The sequence below is a fragment of the Planococcus citri genome, chromosome 2, assembly GCF_950023065.1.
Source record: "Planococcus citri chromosome 2, ihPlaCitr1.1, whole genome shotgun sequence".
In the NCBI taxonomy this organism is placed as follows: domain Eukaryota; kingdom Metazoa; phylum Arthropoda; class Insecta; order Hemiptera; family Pseudococcidae; genus Planococcus; species Planococcus citri.
In genome coordinates, this window is record NC_088678.1 from 78,663,837 (window position 1) to 78,682,951 (window position 19,115).

The 19,115-nt window shown below is 33.9% G+C and overlaps 3 protein-coding genes and 1 long non-coding RNA gene across 5 annotated transcripts in view; 2 read left to right on the forward strand and 2 right to left on the reverse strand.

The window, feature by feature from the left end:
• The window catches only part of LOC135833764 (uncharacterized), a 265,501-nt gene that overhangs the window by 245,335 nt on the left and 1,051 nt on the right, over positions 1-19,115 (reverse strand). The gene's annotated exons all lie outside the window — the stretch shown is intronic.
• Positions 153-3,631, forward strand: LOC135833732 (juvenile hormone esterase-like). Its single transcript, XM_065347488.1, has 10 exons — positions 153-438; positions 513-641; positions 715-868; positions 924-1,109; positions 1,184-1,389; positions 1,453-1,615; positions 1,698-1,870; positions 1,944-2,097; positions 3,127-3,256; positions 3,345-3,631. Exons 1-10 carry the CDS (start codon positions 235-237, stop codon positions 3,550-3,552), a joined length of 1,707 nt encoding a protein of 568 aa, XP_065203560.1. The 5' UTR covers positions 153-234; the 3' UTR covers positions 3,553-3,631.
• LOC135833734 (juvenile hormone esterase-like) lies at positions 3,759-9,381 on the forward strand. The gene is made up of 10 exons (XM_065347494.1): positions 3,759-4,027; positions 6,796-6,936; positions 7,008-7,158; positions 7,235-7,420; positions 7,513-7,718; positions 7,787-7,949; positions 8,034-8,206; positions 8,292-8,445; positions 8,524-8,653; positions 8,727-9,381. Exons 1-10 carry the CDS (start codon positions 3,836-3,838, stop codon positions 8,905-8,907), a joined length of 1,677 nt encoding a protein of 558 aa, XP_065203566.1. The 5' UTR covers positions 3,759-3,835; the 3' UTR covers positions 8,908-9,381.
• Positions 9,095-18,669, reverse strand: LOC135833741 (uncharacterized). 2 transcript variants are annotated; one of them, XM_065347505.1, is made up of 4 exons: positions 18,544-18,669; positions 13,701-13,939; positions 11,436-12,359; positions 9,095-9,515 (listed from the first exon to the last, which is right to left on the reverse strand). In XM_065347505.1, the coding sequence occupies exons 2-4, from the start codon at positions 13,936-13,938 to the stop codon at positions 9,496-9,498; spliced, it is 1,182 nt and encodes a 393-aa protein (XP_065203577.1). In that variant the 5' UTR covers position 13,939; positions 18,544-18,669; the 3' UTR covers positions 9,095-9,495. The 2 variants fall into 2 exon arrangements, with proteins under 2 accessions (XP_065203577.1, XP_065203576.1); XM_065347504.1 differs by lacking the exon at positions 18,544-18,669 and adding an exon at positions 14,155-14,321.

A 19,115-nucleotide genomic window follows, 5' to 3' on the forward strand; every position in this document is an offset into this window, starting at 1 on the left:
CCACATCGATAACAATGCGAATAAATCGAAAATAAATGGGCAATACGTATTGCATAATCCATCCTTTCACGACTTCCAAAAACTACGTCACTTGGAAACTTTCACGCGATAACTTTCACAAAAATTCGCCCTTTTATCGCGACATACAGACTAAGTCAGTCAGTCAACATTTAGAAATCATATCACATTTCGGTTCGTTCAACAGTGACGTATCGTACGCTTGGCAAAAAAAATATGAGCGAAACGTACAAAAATGGAATCATTCGCTCTCTCTTGCTATTATTTTTCATTTTCGAAACGGTTCGAAGTGCGGTATACATCGATACGAAATTAGGGCACATAAAAGGCACCAAAGGTACGAGTCGTGATGGGAAAAAATTCAATATTTTTCTAAAAATACCTTACGCTCAACCACCGTTGGGGAAATTGAGGTTTCGGGTGAGTAATTCTGGTTCTTCGAGTTTCGAAACCCATTTGCATCAAAATGAATGACATTATCTGTACACATCTAGAACCCAGCTCCAGTCCAACCGTGGAATGGTACATTGGATGGGACAATTCATCCACCACTTTGTCCACAGTTACTACCTGTAGCCTTATTAGGAGATGAAGATTGCCTATACTTGAACGTATACACTCCAGTAAGTAGATATTTGGTACTTTTATCATTCAAACTTACCTACTCACTATTTCACATCATTTTTGGGGGGGCAGAGTGTAGAGAAAGACGCCAAATTGCCAGTTCTGATATGGATTCATCCTGGCAGAAGGTTATTCGGAGACGCCCTGCCTTCTCACTACGGTCCCGAGTACTTTATGGATAAACCGATGATAATAATCACCGCCAATTACCGTCTGGGAGGACTAGGTACAGCCAGGATTAATCCTACTTGTCACTTTGTTCGTTACTTACCTCGATGCAGGTTTTTTCAGCACCGAGGACGAAGCAGCAAGTGGCAATTGGGGACTAAAGGATCAATCAGCCATATTAAAATGGACTCGAAACTATATCAGTGATTTCGGAGGCGATCCTACCAACATCACGTTATGTGGAGAGAGCTCGTCAGCTGTTGATGTAGCTCTACATTTGCACTCTACTTTATCCAGAGGTCAATACTCCCAACTGACGTAATATTTTCACCCATATGGTCAAATTTTCATGAATTTTTTCTCCATCCAACAGGTCAATTCGATAAAGGAATTTCGCAAAGTGGACATCCCATGAATTTCAGGACTATTCTGCCAAAAGGGGTGAGCGTATCACGAGCATGGGCTCTGGCAAGAATGACCCACTGCCATAATGAGACTGTGAAGACCTCCGAAGATCTAGTCGAATGTTTACGAACAATTCCCGCTCATGAGATAGTCCTTAAGACTTATTTCCTATCGGTAAGATGATCTAGAATATAAAGTAACTCCAAATCACATAGAAAAAAAAATGAAAAATTGCAGTACGACTACGTCCTTCCACATTCCGTTTTTGGTCCAGTCATCGAAGAAAAATCTGCAGGAGCTTTTCTCACCAGCCATCCGATACAAGATCACAGCAAGATTACCAACAAGGTGCCTTGGCTTCTAGGAGTGACCACAGATGAAGGATCACAAAAGACATTGGGTACTTGAAGGTTTTCCAGCCCCATAAATTCACCCCCCCCCACACACGAAAAAATCAAGTTCAATTCGAGATCTTTTTTCAGGTCTTTACAGCCGAAAAATATGGTGGAATCACATCATCGGCAACTACCAACGAATATTTCCCGAATTATTCAGTTACGAGCATTTACCAAATGCCACCAACATCACGGAAATCTTGATAGAGAAATACGTAGGTGAAAAACCACTGATCGAAGCTTTTGAAGAAATATCCAAGGTAAAAAAAAATAAAAAGTGCCATTACATAGACTTCAGAGTCTCTAGAAATTTACCTGAAAGTTGTGGCGCAGATGTTTGGATTTTGTACAGTACATTTGGGCAGTATAGAAGCAGCCATTAATTACGGAGGGCCCACGTATTTCTACCATTTCGACCATTTACACGATGTCCCTTACGTGAGGATATATCTATATTTACTCAGAATGTACGCTAAAAAGAAAACAGGTCAGGTGATACATTTTATTTCATTGCATATTAGGGTGCGTCATGTTACATTTTTTTTGAAATCTTGAGGTCTTACCCGCTAATGTTGTTCCATTTGATGAAGAAATAACACCCTAAAATTTTTGTTGGAAAATATTAATATTTAGAGGTCGCGCAAAAGCGTTGAATGTTGAGAGCGGCGAGCGCGCGCAAGCACAATACTTCCCACGACGGCGCCGCGGGAAACGCAACGTAGCTTACGGAGGTTGATTTTGCGCAACTATAACGAGAGCGGCATCACCACTACAACTTATCAAGTGGTACTAACCTTTCTTGGATTTTTAAAACAACTATAAAAAAATATTGATCATGATTTTTCGGCTCTAGAATTCATTTGAACTCAAATTATGGAATTTAGAAACTGAAACAGTACATTTTCACCAAGTAACATCTTTAAAATTAATAATAGTCGATAAAACATAAACTTGAAGTGTTTAATCTCATAAAATATTCACATTTCAACGTAAATTTATCCCATACATTTTTTTCCTACAATTGTCGATTAAAATAGAATGATACAACCTCAAAATCATACTTTTTTATTTACTTTTCAAAACTTTCATATTTTCACCTATGATCAGCTTCGGAATTGAAAAATTGTTATTGAATCTTCATTATTAATATCTTAGAAATCCTTCCCAATGACTAGGTTTACTTATCTCTGTTATCATGCATTGCAGAGGGGATAACGTTTTATAAAACTGCTTTGATCTTACGAGGGAACGCAACGCTGCGTTCTCCACCGCGCAACCGTGGAAAATTTCCGCTCGACGCGCTCGCACCTTCTCAACATTCAACTCTCGTGCGCGACCTGTAAATATAATTTTTTCGAACTGAAATTTTGTATGTAGTATTTTTTGATCAAATGGAACACTTTTAGGGGGTAAGCTACCAAAATTTAAAAAAAAAGTGTTTTCTATTGTTCTTTTGACGCACCCTATTGCATATGTACGAGTACTTCGATCTTTACCAACTTGTGTCCAATTGCAGGAGTAATTCACGGAGAGGAAATAAGAGGCTTATTTTATCAACCTTACTTGTTCCCTCCGGTCGTAAAAGGACCAGATAGATACGTATCCGATAATTTGATTAATTTTTGGTATAATTTTGCAGCATTCAGGTATCCTTACCTTACCACTCAACATATTCGTGAAAACAAAATTTCACAGCAAATTTTTACACGGTTTCCATTTCTATTTTTTTTTCAGCAACCCCAACGGACCTAGGAAAGGAGAACAAGTATGGAAACCTGTACGTACAAAAAATCTAGAATACCTATACATAAGTGGCCAGGATATATCCATGAAATCGAACCCCTTTTGGGAAGAATACCACTATTGGAAGAATCTATCAATGCCACCCCTGCTCACATCTCGCATGCTCAATGACCGTAAAATATTAAGTGTTTTTATGTAGTAAAGAACTATAGACGATAATTTTATACCATTTTTGTACATTATGCATTTTTTTTTTTGCTAATATAGTGAAAAAATATTTCATGAATTTTCATTTGTATGTACACACATATGTACTTTGGTAAATTATCGAAGTTTTCACCAAACAGGTGGAACAATTATCGCCTTTCGATGGGTATAACACGTCAAAGAAACGAGTTCTTGATAGTCTAATGGCACAGTGAAACACCACGCTGCTAATTCTCAGTATCGGTATTTTTTTGCCAAGTGAATCATTCGTTGCCATGTATTCAACGGTCAATATTGTATTTTTTATATTAGTCGGTCATTTTTCACTGTCACAATGTGTCGTTTACGTGGATACGCGATTGGGTACCATAAAAGGTACCACCATGTTGAGCAGAGATGGAAACAAATTCGACGCTTTTCTGAACGTGCCTTATGCTAAGCCACCAGTTGGCGAATTGAGATTTCAAGTAAGAATTCATTGAGTTCAAATTTTCAGAAAAATTGGGTATGAAGTCTTTTTAGAGATTGAGGATGGAAATAGTGTGAAAAAAAATTCAAATAAAAGAATTGGCGAGAGGACAAAAACAGAGAACTGTTTGAAAGCATCTCAGAGTTGATCTAGAGCCTCCCCCTCTATCCAGTTAAAGTTGACGTTTTTCCAGCGAGGACATTCGTTGTCATCAACAGAAAATCTAATTCGACCTTGGATTTGACACAGAGTGACGTCAAATAAGGGATTTTCAAATCCTAAGCAACAAGTACAATGTACATAAAAAAATTTTTTTCTAAAATGACCAATTTTTGCAGAAAATTACAAAAAATTTGTCAACCTCCAAGTCTATGAATCGATTGCAACCACTTCTCAGCCAATTCTAGCCTTTATGTGTAAATAACAAGGATCAATAAGACGTATGTATTTTGGAGAACAGTCAGCTTCTGTTGAAGGCTCTAAAACGACTCCAAAAATGAGAAGGGGTCATTTTCGAAAGAAACACTTTTGCCAACAATTGAAAAATCAAAGTAGCGAAGAGATCAACAAATATGTAGGACAGCCTGTGAAATCAGGATAAAAGCAGGATATTTCTTGAAATGTTCCGATTGGAGGGAAGGTAAAAGTGCAATAAGGGCCAACATTTATTCAAATCAAAATTTTGACATTTTCAACGAGAATTAGAAAGAGTGAAAAAATTCAATTTCCAAAGGAGGGAATAAATTAAAAATTTGAAAGTCTGAATGGAAAATTGAGGAAGGATCGAAGGAAAGGAGGGGAGTGAGGGGAGAGAGAGGATGGACGATCGGATCAAAACTTTTTTATTGCTAGATTTTTATTATATCAGAATTACAAAAGAAAAAGTGAACAAATAAAAAAATTTAAAGCTTGATTCTAGAACTTTCTGACAATTTTGACAAAAAAAATCAAGATTTTGAGCCAAAATCTTTTGGTAATTGCAAGATTTTTCAGCAATCTCAGCAGAGGTCAGTATTTTTTTTAAAATTTTGACAAAAAAAAGTAACTCTTTGTTTTTTTTGTTTTTGAAGATTTTGGCAAAACTGAGTTTTTACCAATTTTACAATTTTAGGCATCAAGAGTTTTTTTTCACAGTTTTAGCAAAACAGAACCTTTTTCTTTTATAATATTTTAGCAACAAGAAGTTTAATTGAAAATCAACACAAGTAGACTTCTGCAGTTCTAGAACTTTTTGTTGGCAATTAGTAACTTTTTTTAAAATTTTAGTAGAGCGGATTTTGTTTAGCGATTCAAGAAAAAAAGAGCTTTCATAAGCTTTGGGAAAGATGGTTTTTCAGCGATTTTAGCATAAAATGACATTTTTTCACAATTTTAGCAAAACATAACAATTTTTTTGCAATTTTGGCGAACATGATTTTTTCACAATTTTGAGGAAAATAAAGTTTTTGTGATATCAAGAAAAGAAACCTTTTTGATACTCATTCAAGCAAAAAATGGTCTTCAGTTCAGTCTTTACTTATTCAAAATTGAAAACAAAAAAAATTCTTGAAATTTCACCAAAACAGGAACTAAGAGCCTTTGTGAAACTTCAACAAAGAGGGTTTTTCAACAATTTAGAGAGAAAATGGCATTTTTCACTTTTCAAAAAAACAGAACCTCTTTTTCTTTACTACTTCAGCAAAAAGTACCTTTCAAAATATGTACTTATCAGAAAAAGGGGTTTTTTCAAGTTCAGCAGAAAAAGAGCATCTGAAAGTTTGGCAAAGAGGATTTTGCAGCAATTTTAGTAGAAAATGACATTTTTTCACAATTTAAACAAACCGAACTATTTTTTGCAATATTGGCAAAACGGACTTTTATACTTACAATTTTGAGGAAAATAGATTATTTGTGATTTTAGCAGAAAAAAAAACAGCTTTTTGAATTACGTAAAAAAAAAGATTTTTTGAAATTTGACCAAAAAAGGAACTTTTTATCGATTTGCACGAAGAAGGGCTTCTGTGAAACTTTAGCAAAGAGATTTTTTCAGGAATTTTGAGAAAGAAGGGCATTTTTTTACATTCCAACAAAACAGAATCTTTTTTGCTATTTTTGCAAAAAGGACTTCTCAAAATACCTACATCAGAAAAACGGGTTTTTGCGATTTCAGCAGAAAAAAAACATTTAAAATTTGAGCAAAATACAACTTTTTTTTACGATTTCAGAGAAACAGAACTTTTAAAATTTGAAAATAATGGTTTTTTTTATCGATTTGTATAAAAAAAAGAATTTTTAAAACTTTGCCAAAGACGGACGTTTTTTTTACAATTTCTGCAAAACAAAACCTTTTTTTTGATGTTTTAACAAAAAGGACTTCGCATTTCAAAGCTTCAGCAAAAAATATACGTTTTCTACAACTTCAGAAAAGCAGTATTTTTTTGCAATTTCAGTAAGAACAAATTTTCAGCGATTTTAGCAAAACAGAGCCTTTTGAAATTTGAGCAAAAAATGGCCTTTTTTTACAATTTTAGAAAAAAAAGGAATTTTTAGAACTTTTGAGGAAAAAGGATTTTTGGCGATTTTAGCGAGAAAAGAGCTTTTTAAAACTTGAGCCAAAAATGTTTTTTTTTCACAATTTCTGAATAACAGGACTTTCTTGCAATTTTGATAATCAATATATTCCTCTTAACCCCCCCCCCCTCTCCCCCGACTATTCCTAGATCGTTCCCGTAGATCGCAATATATGACACGACATCAAAAACCATGTTTTTTTACTCAATTTTGCAGAACCCAGAACCACCAGAGCCATGGAATGGTACTTTGGACGCGACCAAGTATGGGAAAAAATGCATCCAACCGTGGCTAGGAACCATAGTAGGAAGCGAGGACTGTCTTCATATGAATATTTACACTCCCAGAACAAAAAAGGTAGGTAAATTACAGAAACTTGTAATTTCACAATATATGCTCTTACGTATTTCGAATCCTCGTATTTTCAGTCAGAAAACACAACCAAGTTTCCAATCTGGGTATTTATATTCGGAGGGAAAAAATTATTCGGCGAACCAGCTCCTTACAAGTACGGACCTCAGTACATAATGGATAAACCAGTCATCTTGATAACCGTATCTTACAGATTGGGTCCTTTTGGTAAAATTTAACCACAATCAAGCTAAAAATATCCAGCTTCAAAAGTGTAAAAATGTCATATACATTTTTTACACAGGATTCTTGAGCACAGAAGACGATTCAATCTCGGGTAATTTTGGATTAAAAGACGAAGCAGCGGCGCTAAAATGGATTCAACATCACATCGGTGCTTTTGGCGGCGACCCCAGCAATGTAACCATATCTGGAGGCAGTTCGGGAGCCATCGACGTCAATTTTCTACTTTATTCTCCCTTATCCAACGGTAACAAAATACCAATCACCATCAATCCTCTACAAACTTTCAATTTCCATCTTTTTTAACGCCAGAACATCGATACCTTCTTCCTATTTCAGGCTTATTTCACAAAGCCATCTCACAAAGTGGCCTAGCTCTAAATTCAGACGCCATCCAGAAACCGGGCGAAGCTCGAAAATTATCCTGGAAACTGGGCAACTTGGTCGGCTGCAACACTAGCACTCTAAGAACATCGCAGGAGCTGGCCAAATGTTTAAAAACAATCCCAGCAACTCAGCTGGAAAAAGCTACTTTCAAACTGACGGTGAGATTTTCAAAAACCTCAGAAATTCACCCAGATAGGATTTTTTACGAACCGATTGCGTTCAACAGCACGACTATATCCTTCCATTTATGCTTTTTGGTCCAGTACTGGAGAATAAAAGCAATAAAGGATCGTTTTTAGTGGAGGATCCTTGCTTGAGCATACGAAGACCTAGCAGCATACCTTGGATGATAGGAGGCATCAAAGACGAAGGATCTCAGAGAGTCTTAAGTAGGTACCTATTCGATTTAGTTGGTGTCGTGTTTTTTTAGCTAAAAATGCACGAACTCTACGATTAAAATTTTCACTTTTTAGCTTTGTTTTCAAAAAGCTCCATTATCGATCACTTTGAACGGAATTATCTAACTCTACTTCCGCAATATTTTCGTTACTCGACTTTTGACCGAGCTGCCGAGGTCACGGAGGTAATTAAAGCTAGATATATCGGAGAACAAAAGTTTAACGAGTCGTTCTACGAAATAGCCAGCGTAAGTACGCAATTTTTTTATCAATTTGACGAATTCAGAGATAGCAAAATTACACAAAGGTTCTTTCATTGTTACCTTCAATCAGATATACGGTTTTGGGAATTTTCATTTGGGAACTATTGAAACAGTTAGCAGATACAGAGGTCCGGTTTACTTGTATTTATACGATTACGATAATAAATACGCCTATCTCAAAACCTATCTGGAATTATTGGCCACCAGAACAAAACATAAACTAGGTAAAATCATCCCACTTACCGTAGAAATTTCTTCCAGAATAATTCGACAATTTTATAAATCTCATGTTCAATTTGCAGGGGCTGTACATGGTGAAGAATTAATCAGTCTGTATTACAACCCCCTTTTATATCCACCAGTTTTAGATGGAAATGATCGCATTGTATCCGATCAAGTGGTGAATTTATGGTATAATTTCGTAGCTTATGGGTAAGTTTGAACTAACGACGCTTTAAGCATTCAATTCAACAAGGTGATATACCAACTAACTCATTTTTTGCAGCAACCCTAATGGAAGAACTGACCACCAACTTTGGAAACCGTCATCGCCGAATGGTTTAGAATATTTACACATAAATAATCTTACATTGACCATGAAACAGAATTATTTTCTGGGAGAAGAATACAGGTTTTGGAAACAAATCGGAAGTCCAACGTTGTGTAGAACGCTGTCAAATTTGTAAAAACTCAATTTAATGTTCCTCAAGTACATATTTCGTACATACAAATATTAAGAAAATTACAGCATATTTGGAAATAAAGTTTGATATTTCTAAAAAAATCCTCTATTTTAGTTTCTTTCACGTCGAACATGTTGCCTATCCCATTACACAAGGATAAACACAACTTGGACAAAACAAATAATTCGCATTTATTAATTAAATAGTATTTATTGCAAATGATTTATTCACCTAACAAAATATGTAACAAATAGGATGAAAAAATGTAAAGAAAATAGTTAAATAAATTAGAGTAAATGCACAACTCCCACTCACTAATACTGTGTGTGCGGTAACCGGCAACAATCGATTTTCAATCGACTGAAATAAATACCTACCAATATACGAGTGTTATTAGGTATTTCCTCGTTACAATAACATCAACTTATTCTGATAATGTACTTTACGACTGGATCTGGATGCTTCTAGAAGTCAAAATTCTTCAAAATCATCCTAAGCAAAATATAAAAAATGTACATTTTGAAAAAATCGCATCGCCGATGGAAATTTCAATACATAACACATCATTGAATCTGCATCATCGATGAATTTTCAAACAACTGGTATTAAACCTGTAAAAATAAAAAACGCAAAAAATCAATTAGGGGAAAAAATCAAAGGCCTTTATAAAATCATGTATTCTACAATAATTAGATGCTTGAGAAGAATTTTTCTCAGGATAGTTCTCATTTTAAAGTTCATTTTTTAGATGCCTACATCGATCACTTAAAACGATTGGATCTCATAAGAAAATGATTCTTTGTTTTTTAATCTGCCTCGTAATCTAACAAGGGAACCTTTTGAGGTGTCACACTCCGATCTGAACGGGACTGCGATTTTTGGAAAGAGCATAGTCTAAAACCCCCAAAACCAAATTTTCAGCTGCCCAAGTTCATTTTTCGATTTTTGGCGAATTTTTGAAAATTCAAAATTGACTGTTTTTGGCGATTTATGCGTTTTTTTTAAAGTACGAACTTGATCAGTAAAAATGGTCAAAAAAAGTCTCAAAATTAATATCAGTTACCTAAATCCAAATTTCACAATTTCCCGTCATTCTAGAGCCTCCAGCGCGATTTTTCAATTTCTCCAGAATTTTGAATTTGCTCCAGAAGGCGTGAATATGAAGTTTCAGCTGCCCAACTGCATATTCACGCCTTCTGGAGCAAATTCAAAATTCTGGAGAAATTGAAAAATCGCTCTGGAGGCTCCAGAATGGCGAGAAATTGTGAAATTTGGATTTGGGTAATTAATATTAATTTTGGGACTTATTTTGACCATTTTTACTGATCAAGTTCGTACTTTTAAAAAAAAAGCATAAATCGCCAAAAAAAAACAATCAATTTTGAATTTTCAAAAATTCGCCAAAAATCGAAAAATGAACTTGGGCAGCTGAAAGGTTTTGGGGGTTTTAGACTATGCTTTTTCCAAAAATCACGGTCCCGTTCAAATCGGAGTATGACACCTCAAAAGGTTTCCCTTGTAAAAAAAAAAAATACATGAGTCCAGCTAAATTTTGAAAAATATAAAAAAATGAAATAAAACGAAAACCGACAGCAAATTTTGGAACATTTTAAATCCAGGAGTCACTGTTTTCCAAAATAATCTCCTTTTCAAGAAAAAACCGTCCCCATGCTCCTCAAGTAATTTGGACCCCTCCGTATGGAGCTTCAAAAAGTTGAATACCAATTTTAAAAAAACAAAACAAAACAAATGAAAAAAAATCCAAAATTACCTATTTCAGTTTTAGAATTATTCTAAATAACCCTTTTATTTTTACAAAAAAAAAATAATACAGTTTTGTAACCTAAAAGAATTTTGAAAAAAATGAGAAATTTTCAAAAAATTGTCACTGTTTTGGATTTATTTCATTTTTTAAATACTTTTTACAACTTTGAGAGACTCTACAGTCCACACAAGGGGAAGGGGGGAAGGTCATAGCATCGATCGGTGACCAGGAGGTTGTTGTTTTCTTAAAAAAGAAATTATTCGCACAATTTCTCACTTCAGAAAGGAAAATTTTTCATTTTCACGCAACTTGGGATGGACATTTGAGCCTCGACAAGAATTATTTTTCTGAAGGTGAGGAAAATCAAATAATGAGGAATTATTTTATCAGAAAATCAACCCCTTCATGATAACGCTCAAAAATCCATGATTTTAATTTTTTCAAATCGGATTCCTCTTTTTAATCTCGTGATACATAGTTATACCAGAAACACGTTTTTCAACTTGGCCAAATTCATAAATCATAATTATAAAATTTATCGTAGAGAAAATTTTCGCTATTTAAATACATAGAAAAATCTGCACAATCCCAATTAACTTGAAAGCCCGAATGACAACCAAGGTCAAAAATAGCAATTAATCGACCACACAACCAAACCAGTTTTCCACGAAAAATAACTATTTGCGCATTAATCGCTAAAAATGATAGGTAAGGAAATGTAATTATGATTGAAAGTGCTATTAAAAAAACCAGCATCATCACGTACCATTTTTCTCGTAAAACAGCATCCATTTGGTAACAGCCGCGACGTATTTCTCCTCGCCGTACATTCTGGTCAATTCATCGTCGTTAACGTTATCTTCGTCGTCTAGGGCATTGTTCAAATTCAAATCAGTCGGTTTTCTCATAACCAGCGGCAGAACGCCGGCGATAACGTTCAATCCTACTAAATAAGCGTTTTCAAAATCTGATTTCAATTCGTTCAACGAATAGGTTTCTTGACATTTCAACGATCTCAGCCATTGAGTGAACGTATCGTGATAAATTTCCAGTAACTCGTTACGTTTGGCTTCGAATACTTCGAATCGTACGCTGGACATGAACATGAACATAATATCGACGACCGGACTGCACCATCGGCAGAGTTGAAAATCCACCAGTTTGATTTTAATAGCTCCGTTTTCTTTTTTGAACAGCATGTTATTTGACCAGTAGTCGCCGTGATTCAGTACGTTCAAAGCGTTCGATCTAGGATGAGTTTTCTCGACGATGGCATCGAATAGGTGATCTTTGAGCTGAGACAGTTTCGAATGCAGGTGTTGAATTTGAGGGGTACGTTGTACAACTCGTAAGAGTCGTTCGTAACTCGACTCGATGAGCTGATTGTTTCCGGGCGAATAGAAGCATTCTCGTTTAACGTTGTTCAAGTCTTCGGGATGGGTTTCGTTTAGTTTTAGAGACAACGCGTGAAATTCGGCTAGAGTACGAATGGCAGCGGAAGCGTGTTCGAAATCCATTTGAGCTCGACGATTGATCATCTTGTAGCCAGATTCGCGAAGGTCTTCCAAGATCAAAATGGTCGAGTCCGAGCTCACGTAGCATTTAGGAGATAGGATGTCTTCGTTTTGAACTAATCGTCTCATTTCTGGCAAGATCGTCGTGTACATGTGGCATTCTTTTTCGTAAATACCTGCGAGAAATAAAAACGAGAATATTAATAATAGGTACTGTCAATTGCGAAGAATTATTTAGGCAAATTATCGAGCTACTGTAGCGAGGAAGAAGATGATACAACATTTATTAGATGGAAAATTGCATACGTATTATAGGTGCGGGCATACCTACCATCTTACCCAGTGTTGATGGACCCGAGAGTGAGTACACCAGAGCAGAGCCAAACCCCGAAGTACAGTCTTACTCATCTTATTGAATCTGTGATTCGCATTTATAGACGTACATATTTTACATGTAGGTAATAGGTATAAGGTATTACGTATAATGAACGAAATTATCTATCCTATTAAATCATATACCTGATACTTGATTAATCGCAGGCAGACGTACAGGAGCCAATCTAATAGATTCGTGACTTACAATCGAAAAGAATAATCAGAAATATGGGTTTATTTCGTCCCATTAAATGCTTGATTGAAAATTTATACGTTTTTTTGGCAATTTATTTCGCATCAGTCGAACCTCGAAGCATTATTAAGATTCAACTCGTTATTTGAAACTTTAATGGGTCCAATAAAATTGAACTTACCTAATTATTCTGGTTCATTTAATGCGGATAAGATAACCAGAGAGGAAGCAAACAAAAATTTCGACCTCTAGATACGTAAATCGTGAGAACTTATGAGATTTTAAAGGTCTTTCATCCACCGCCGAAATTTTTTTCATCATTCAAATTTTTTTGAATTTCAATTTTTTTCAAAATGATTGGAATTAGATTTAGTGTGAGAAGCTAAAGTTGAAACACTTCTTTCCAATATTGAATTTCTCAACAAAAAAAAAAAAAAGTTTCGTGATTTTTAGAACACCTTGTAAATGAATCGAAAAATTATTAAAACCAAATTGGAAGCTTCTAGAAGTTTTTTCATCATTGGAAAATACAATCAAAAGACACGAATGCAGATTTCATCTTTTTTTCTTCACTTTTATAAGACCCATTTTCAAAATGAATGAGAACTCCATTCTATTTGATTTTAAGGAAAAATATTAAAATTTCAAAATGCTCAAAGCAACTACAAAGAAAAAATTTTCAAAAAAAAACGAGCCACCTCTCGAGAATCTCGACACACGAGATTAAAATTAATCGCACTTGATTTACAAGATGAAAAAAAACCATAAAACTACGTACACTATATGAAAATATAAGACGAAGTCAACAACCTCATTACTTGAACTTTGCCATCAGTAATCTAAGCCTTACAACTGAGACGTCTGCAGCATCCGTAATCTTACTTACGTAACATAGATAGGTCTACATTTATCGCGTTCGCTTTGAGATAAAATCAAAACAATGACTTACCGATCCGTTTGAGAATAGAATATAATGGCGACAGGGAAGGTATTTTCATAAAATACGTTTTTTTAATAAGTTTCCCATCTTTTTCGTAATTCACGTACAACCTCGAAACTTCGCTGCTCACGTTGTTATCGTCTCCGACAGCTTTTCGGCTCACCGTGTAGTCCACCAATTTGATGTTCTTTTTATCCTTTTCGGCTTGAAAGATGCTCTGAATGAAACCGTTGTCGATTGAATCCATGCTGATGAAAAAAAAATTACACGTCGTTATTATTAAAACTGTCCACTAAATGAATCAATAATAATCAATTTAGTAAGCTAAATAAAAAATAATAAAAACGACAAAAAAATTGATTTTTTTAAAACTCGAAAACCGAAAACAAAAACGAATATTGAAAATAATCAAACATTTTATCACATTTACCTAATTACATTTAAAAGATCTACGCTCACTTACTTTTTAAAAATAAATTACGCGCTGATTAGAAAGAATTGAAGTAAGTAATCTGAATGAACGTCGTCGTACCACAGCTAATGAAAGAATGATTCCAAGACTGGCCCTCGACTCTCAGAAAATATAGTCTAAATGAGATATGTGATTATCAAAACAACTATTACGTGCCGAGATTTACATCGTAAAAAGCGAATAGGGTATCAAAAATACGCACACTTTAACGCAAGTGGGAACTTTAATCAGAACAGGTTATCGCTACAGCTTAACCTGAGTTTTCAAGACGATGGGCATACATACGTATTATTCACCTAATTACACGAAGCAAGGCAGAGGCATTCGACTTGAGAGTGATACTGCTTTTAAAGCGTAGGTAATTATTTATACATATCGAACAAAATACACAGAAAAATATCATGTACTAGGCACCTATTTTAATAACACGTAATTTTAATCCGCCGTCAAAGACTTTCTGAAGAAATGTAGAGCCTTCATGAACTATAAGATGAATAGAAGGGGAAAAATCATTGTGCCCATACATAAAAATTCAAATTTTGAGCCATTTACGAGCTAAAATTTTACATTTGTAAAACGTAAGTAGAGCTACAAAATAATAAAACTTTCTTCGTCCTTCGATCCTGTCCTGTTCATTGTATGATTCAATTCAGCCAATTAGAAACATTAACAGGGTGCCCAACAAATTTTTCAAATCAAAATAGGTACGCCATCGATTAGTTTGGTAATATTTTTCAGATTTAATATATTTCATGGAAGGAGGATAATTATTAACATTTGTGATGTTTTTAGAATATTCGCATCTTTCACCATTTCACAAAAAAATGTTTCAATCTAGGAGGGGAGGGGAGGGGGGGGGATCGAGCCAAAATTCATTCAAAATTTACTGTGGTGACAATTTTACCATTTGAAAACAATAGATCCAAATCCCCCCTCCCCCCCCCCCAAAAAAAAGAAATGGAAAACTTCAAATTTGACAAAAAAATTAACACAAGCATGATTTTTTGGGAATTTTAACAAACAACCGGACTTTTGGCGGACAATTTTCAATATTTCAATTTGAGGAAACACAATTTTTACTTTTTAAAAAATGATTACCTACACAAAAGAGGAACAGAAATTGAAAATTTAATCAAGAAATATAAGGAGGTAAAAATTTTAAAAGAATGATTGTGAAAAAAAATGGGAAAAAAATTTTAAACGCAAAACAGAAATTAATTATACCTAATATTGTCAGAAAATTTGCACTTTTTCTTTGTAATTTTGGCAAAAACGCTGCACTTTTTTTTCAAAATCGTCACAAAACAAGAAGAATTTTTCAAAAGTTTTGGCTACAAACAAGATTTTAACAATTTTGGCAAAAAACATCATTTTTGGCGAGGAATTTTTTCAGAATAATAATTTTGCAAGAAAAATCAAAAATGCATGAAAAGTTTGACATGAAACAGGGCTTTTTTGTAATTCCGGCAAAAACACTGTATTTTTGCTAGTTAGTTGGTAAAACAAGAAGAATTTTCTTGAGATTTTGACGAGTAGGATTTCAACAATTCTGGCCAAAAACCAAGACTTGCGGCGAGAATTTTTTCAAATCAAAATTTTTACATTTTCAGCCAGAATTTTTACAAAGTGAAAAAATGAAAATGGAAATGAAAAATTCTGCAATAAAAACACAAATGAACAGGTAAATGAAAAATCCCAAAGTTTAACCGAAAGAAAAAAAACGAGAAAAAGCAGGACTTTCAGGCTCCAACTTGACGCAAAACAAGTAAAACTTTCTCACAATTTGAGAAAAAAGTAGAACTTTTGTTGATTACTTCGGCAGAACAAGCAAAATTTTCTGACAATTTCAGCAAAGAACAGTGTTTTGGAAATTGGAAATTGCAAAAAAAAAAAAAACTAAACTTTTCCCGCAATTTTGGCACAACAGAAAGACTTTTCTTGCCATATCGACAAAAAAAATCGGATATTCCCGGTAATTTTAGCAAGAAAACTGAGATTTTATTGAATCTGAAAAAAGGATAAAAGTACGAAGGAAAAAGTTAAGTATGTAGATAGAGATACCCTCCGCGTTTTATCAGCACCAAATTCGTAAACATTCAATAATGGAAAAGATGAAAGAACTGTAAAAAATTTTGAGAAAAATTTGTTGTTACACACGAAAATGACCTTTCAACTCCAGAAAAATAGAGCAGAATACAGACCAAATTTGATATAAAATTAAGAAATTGACGAAAAAAATATATTTTTTTTTGATAATTCAACAGTAAGTACTTAGTTGAAACATTTTGTTAAAATTGGGCAAAATTTTCCAAAATTAATAAAAATTGGTAAAATCAAATGAGGTTATCTTGTTAAGAAAATAATAAACTTCATAAAAAATCGATGAAAATCACCTAATCTCTTATTGTAGGGGTTAAAATATCGCATGAATCAGTAAAATTTAGGGAAGGGATAAATAGTAAAAATATTATTGAAAATTTGAAGGAAAAAAAGTCATTACTTAAGTATGAGTGAAATTTTCAATCCTCAAAGCTGAAAGTGATTTAAAACCACAAAAATGTAGCTAAATATTCAAAAACTCTAAAAAAAACTACACAAAACTGAAAAAAAAAGATAAAAATGAGCACAATGTTGTAAAAATTGCTCAAATTGTTTTCAAATCGTCAGAAATGTGGCAAAAATTGACATAAATTGCAGAGAAGTTGAGAGAGAAAGATGAATAAAAAAATATGCTAAATTTTACAACTGTAAAATTATAATGACAACCTTATTCATGCATTTATAAAAATAATTACAGACAAAAAGACTTGGGAAAATGTCATTTAAATCGTGTGAAGTCAAGTAAAAATGAACTAAAATTATCTAAAATGGGTAAAAAAAATGATTCAAATTTAATTCAAATCAAAAATATTGAAGGAATAAAAATTGGATTGATACAAGTATTTTGTTCGCAAATGTCTTTTCTCGACCACACATATACGAATCTTACCTACATGATAACATGATCATAAAACAAAAAAAGGGGTCTCAATATAATTGACTGATGTTATTGGTTTACAATTTCATATCATCTTAAATGTGGATCACTCGCTCACTCCGATCATTTTTTAATCTAAACCTCATCATTTCCCAAAATGTTTATTCATTTTACAAATACGTCATTGTCACACCTAATAAGTGCTTTATTGGCCGGTGAAAGTGCATGAATGAGAATTTCAAAATGAAAATAAATTTCATTAATCACGCCGAAAAACCCCCACGTAAAAGAAAAACTACTCATAATTCATATCGAAAACCCCTTTACGTAATTTCATTTCAATTTAGAGATAGGTACCTAACCTATGTATGTAATTAGACGATCGAGAAATTTCTTTCCCATATAAATAAATCAACAACACTTTCCACAAGAGAAATTGTTATCGCAAATAAACAATAACCTCTATTGAAAAAACGTAGGTACTTAGTTATGTCTTATCGAAGAATTAGTACATTTTTTAATAAACAAACATGAAACATAGAATATTTCTCAATGTTTTTCTTTCCTATAAAGCGGTAAAATTTCCAGGCTTTTGATAAGCTTCAATAAGATAACAACATTTTGGAAAGTTACACGGAAAAAGGAAGACGTTATCAGTTCACTTTTCTTTCTCATTGCTCAATTTGACAGATTAGGCATATCTCGGAAGCAATTAAAGGAAGAAAATGAAATATAATTAGATGAAAAATAAAATGCTCGTAGTTGATTAGTTGATGACGTCTGAGTATGAAAGCACCCTACCAAAATCACGTAGATACGAGTATGTTCATTGATTTACGACAGTACAATTATGAAAATCAGCTAACTAAACACGAATATTATTCAACGAAACGAAAACACGATTGAAATTTGTTTTGATTATTTTCGTTTCATAAACAAAAATATACGTAATAAGTGGGTACTTCCGATTCAGGTCGAATTACGTCAAAAAGACAGTCATCGTCTCATCGACTCAAAGTATCACATCCACAGTAAATTTTGAAATGAAGACAGCTTCTCCTTATTTACAATGAATTGGTAATCGAAAAAAGAAAACAAAATTCTAAAAATCTCTATCTTTAAACGATAAAATTTTCCAAGAAACTCGAACAGTCGAGCACAAGACCATGAATACCTATTTCTAAAATCACCTTGACCAGCGAAATGGTTCAATTCGCATCGAACGACAGTAATTTGATATTGAAAACACTTTCTCGATATATTATTGCATGATCATTGAATGCTCACAATAACATATTAACCTGATACCATCCTTTCAATAAACCGTAAATCGATCATAAACATAGTAAAAACGTCAATATTATCTAGATACATGGAAAATAAAACCAAACGAGATCACTCACTTCGTTATAGGTACTCGAATACCTCGAATATCGTTGACAGCAATTTCCACTTCGATTCGATTAAACAGCAAATACCGCTAACTTGGTCAATTTCCAACCACACGAGTCGTCTGTCGTCTACCAAGTATATTATGCAAGTAACTGTGGCATTCTATTGTAAATTATATCCGCCTGGAAGAAAAATCAGCAACGATTACAAAAATCAAAACCGATAATCTGTTGACGTAGGAATTGTTTATCAATGGTTGACCCAAAACAAAACACTGTATCAAGTTGAATTGAAAATATTATTACCTGCACATAAGCTATACATAAATACCACGTACTGGACTCATAATTATTGCGGTTCAGAAGTAGATCTTCGATGTTATACTGAAAGCATCAGATTAGCTCGAAATGAGAAAGGAAAGCTTTTCTGTACTTACTGGTTAGCTTCACTGAACGCTGTAAGTATTCGTTTGAGTAGTCGAGAAGTCGTCAACAAACGTGAAATCCGAAACACGAAATAAGAAAAGTCACCGTCACAAGTTTCAATATCTATAATATTGTAAGTTGAGTTGTAGATATGAATG

Bases quoted from the DNA above. Each gene is read 5' to 3' on its own strand.
- LOC135833741 (XM_065347505.1), bottom strand. From the start codon at position 13,938: ATGGATTCAATCGACAACGGTTTCATTCAGAGCATCTTTCAAGCCGAA. The intron at 12,360-13,700 runs GTAAGTCATTGT...TATTTCTCGCAG, and splicing joins TTCTATTCTCAAACGGATCG to GTATTTACGAAAAAGAATGC. The intron at 9,516-11,435 runs GTACGTGATGAT...TTATTTTTACAG, and splicing joins GCTGTTTTACGAGAAAAATG to GTTTAATACCAGTTGTTTGA.
- LOC135833734 (XM_065347494.1), top strand. From the start codon at position 3,836: ATGTATTCAACGGTCAATATTGTATTTTTTATATTAGTCGGTCATTTT. The intron at 7,950-8,033 runs GTAGGTACCTAT...TTCACTTTTTAG, and splicing joins AGGATCTCAGAGAGTCTTAA to CTTTGTTTTCAAAAAGCTCC. The intron at 8,654-8,726 runs GTAAGTTTGAAC...CATTTTTTGCAG, and splicing joins TATAATTTCGTAGCTTATGG to CAACCCTAATGGAAGAACTG.
- LOC135833732 (XM_065347488.1), top strand. From the start codon at position 235: ATGAGCGAAACGTACAAAAATGGAATCATTCGCTCTCTCTTGCTATTA. The intron at 642-714 runs GTAAGTAGATAT...TTGGGGGGGCAG, and splicing joins ACTTGAACGTATACACTCCA to AGTGTAGAGAAAGACGCCAA. The intron at 3,257-3,344 runs GTATCCTTACCT...TTTTTTTTTCAG, and splicing joins TATAATTTTGCAGCATTCAG to CAACCCCAACGGACCTAGGA.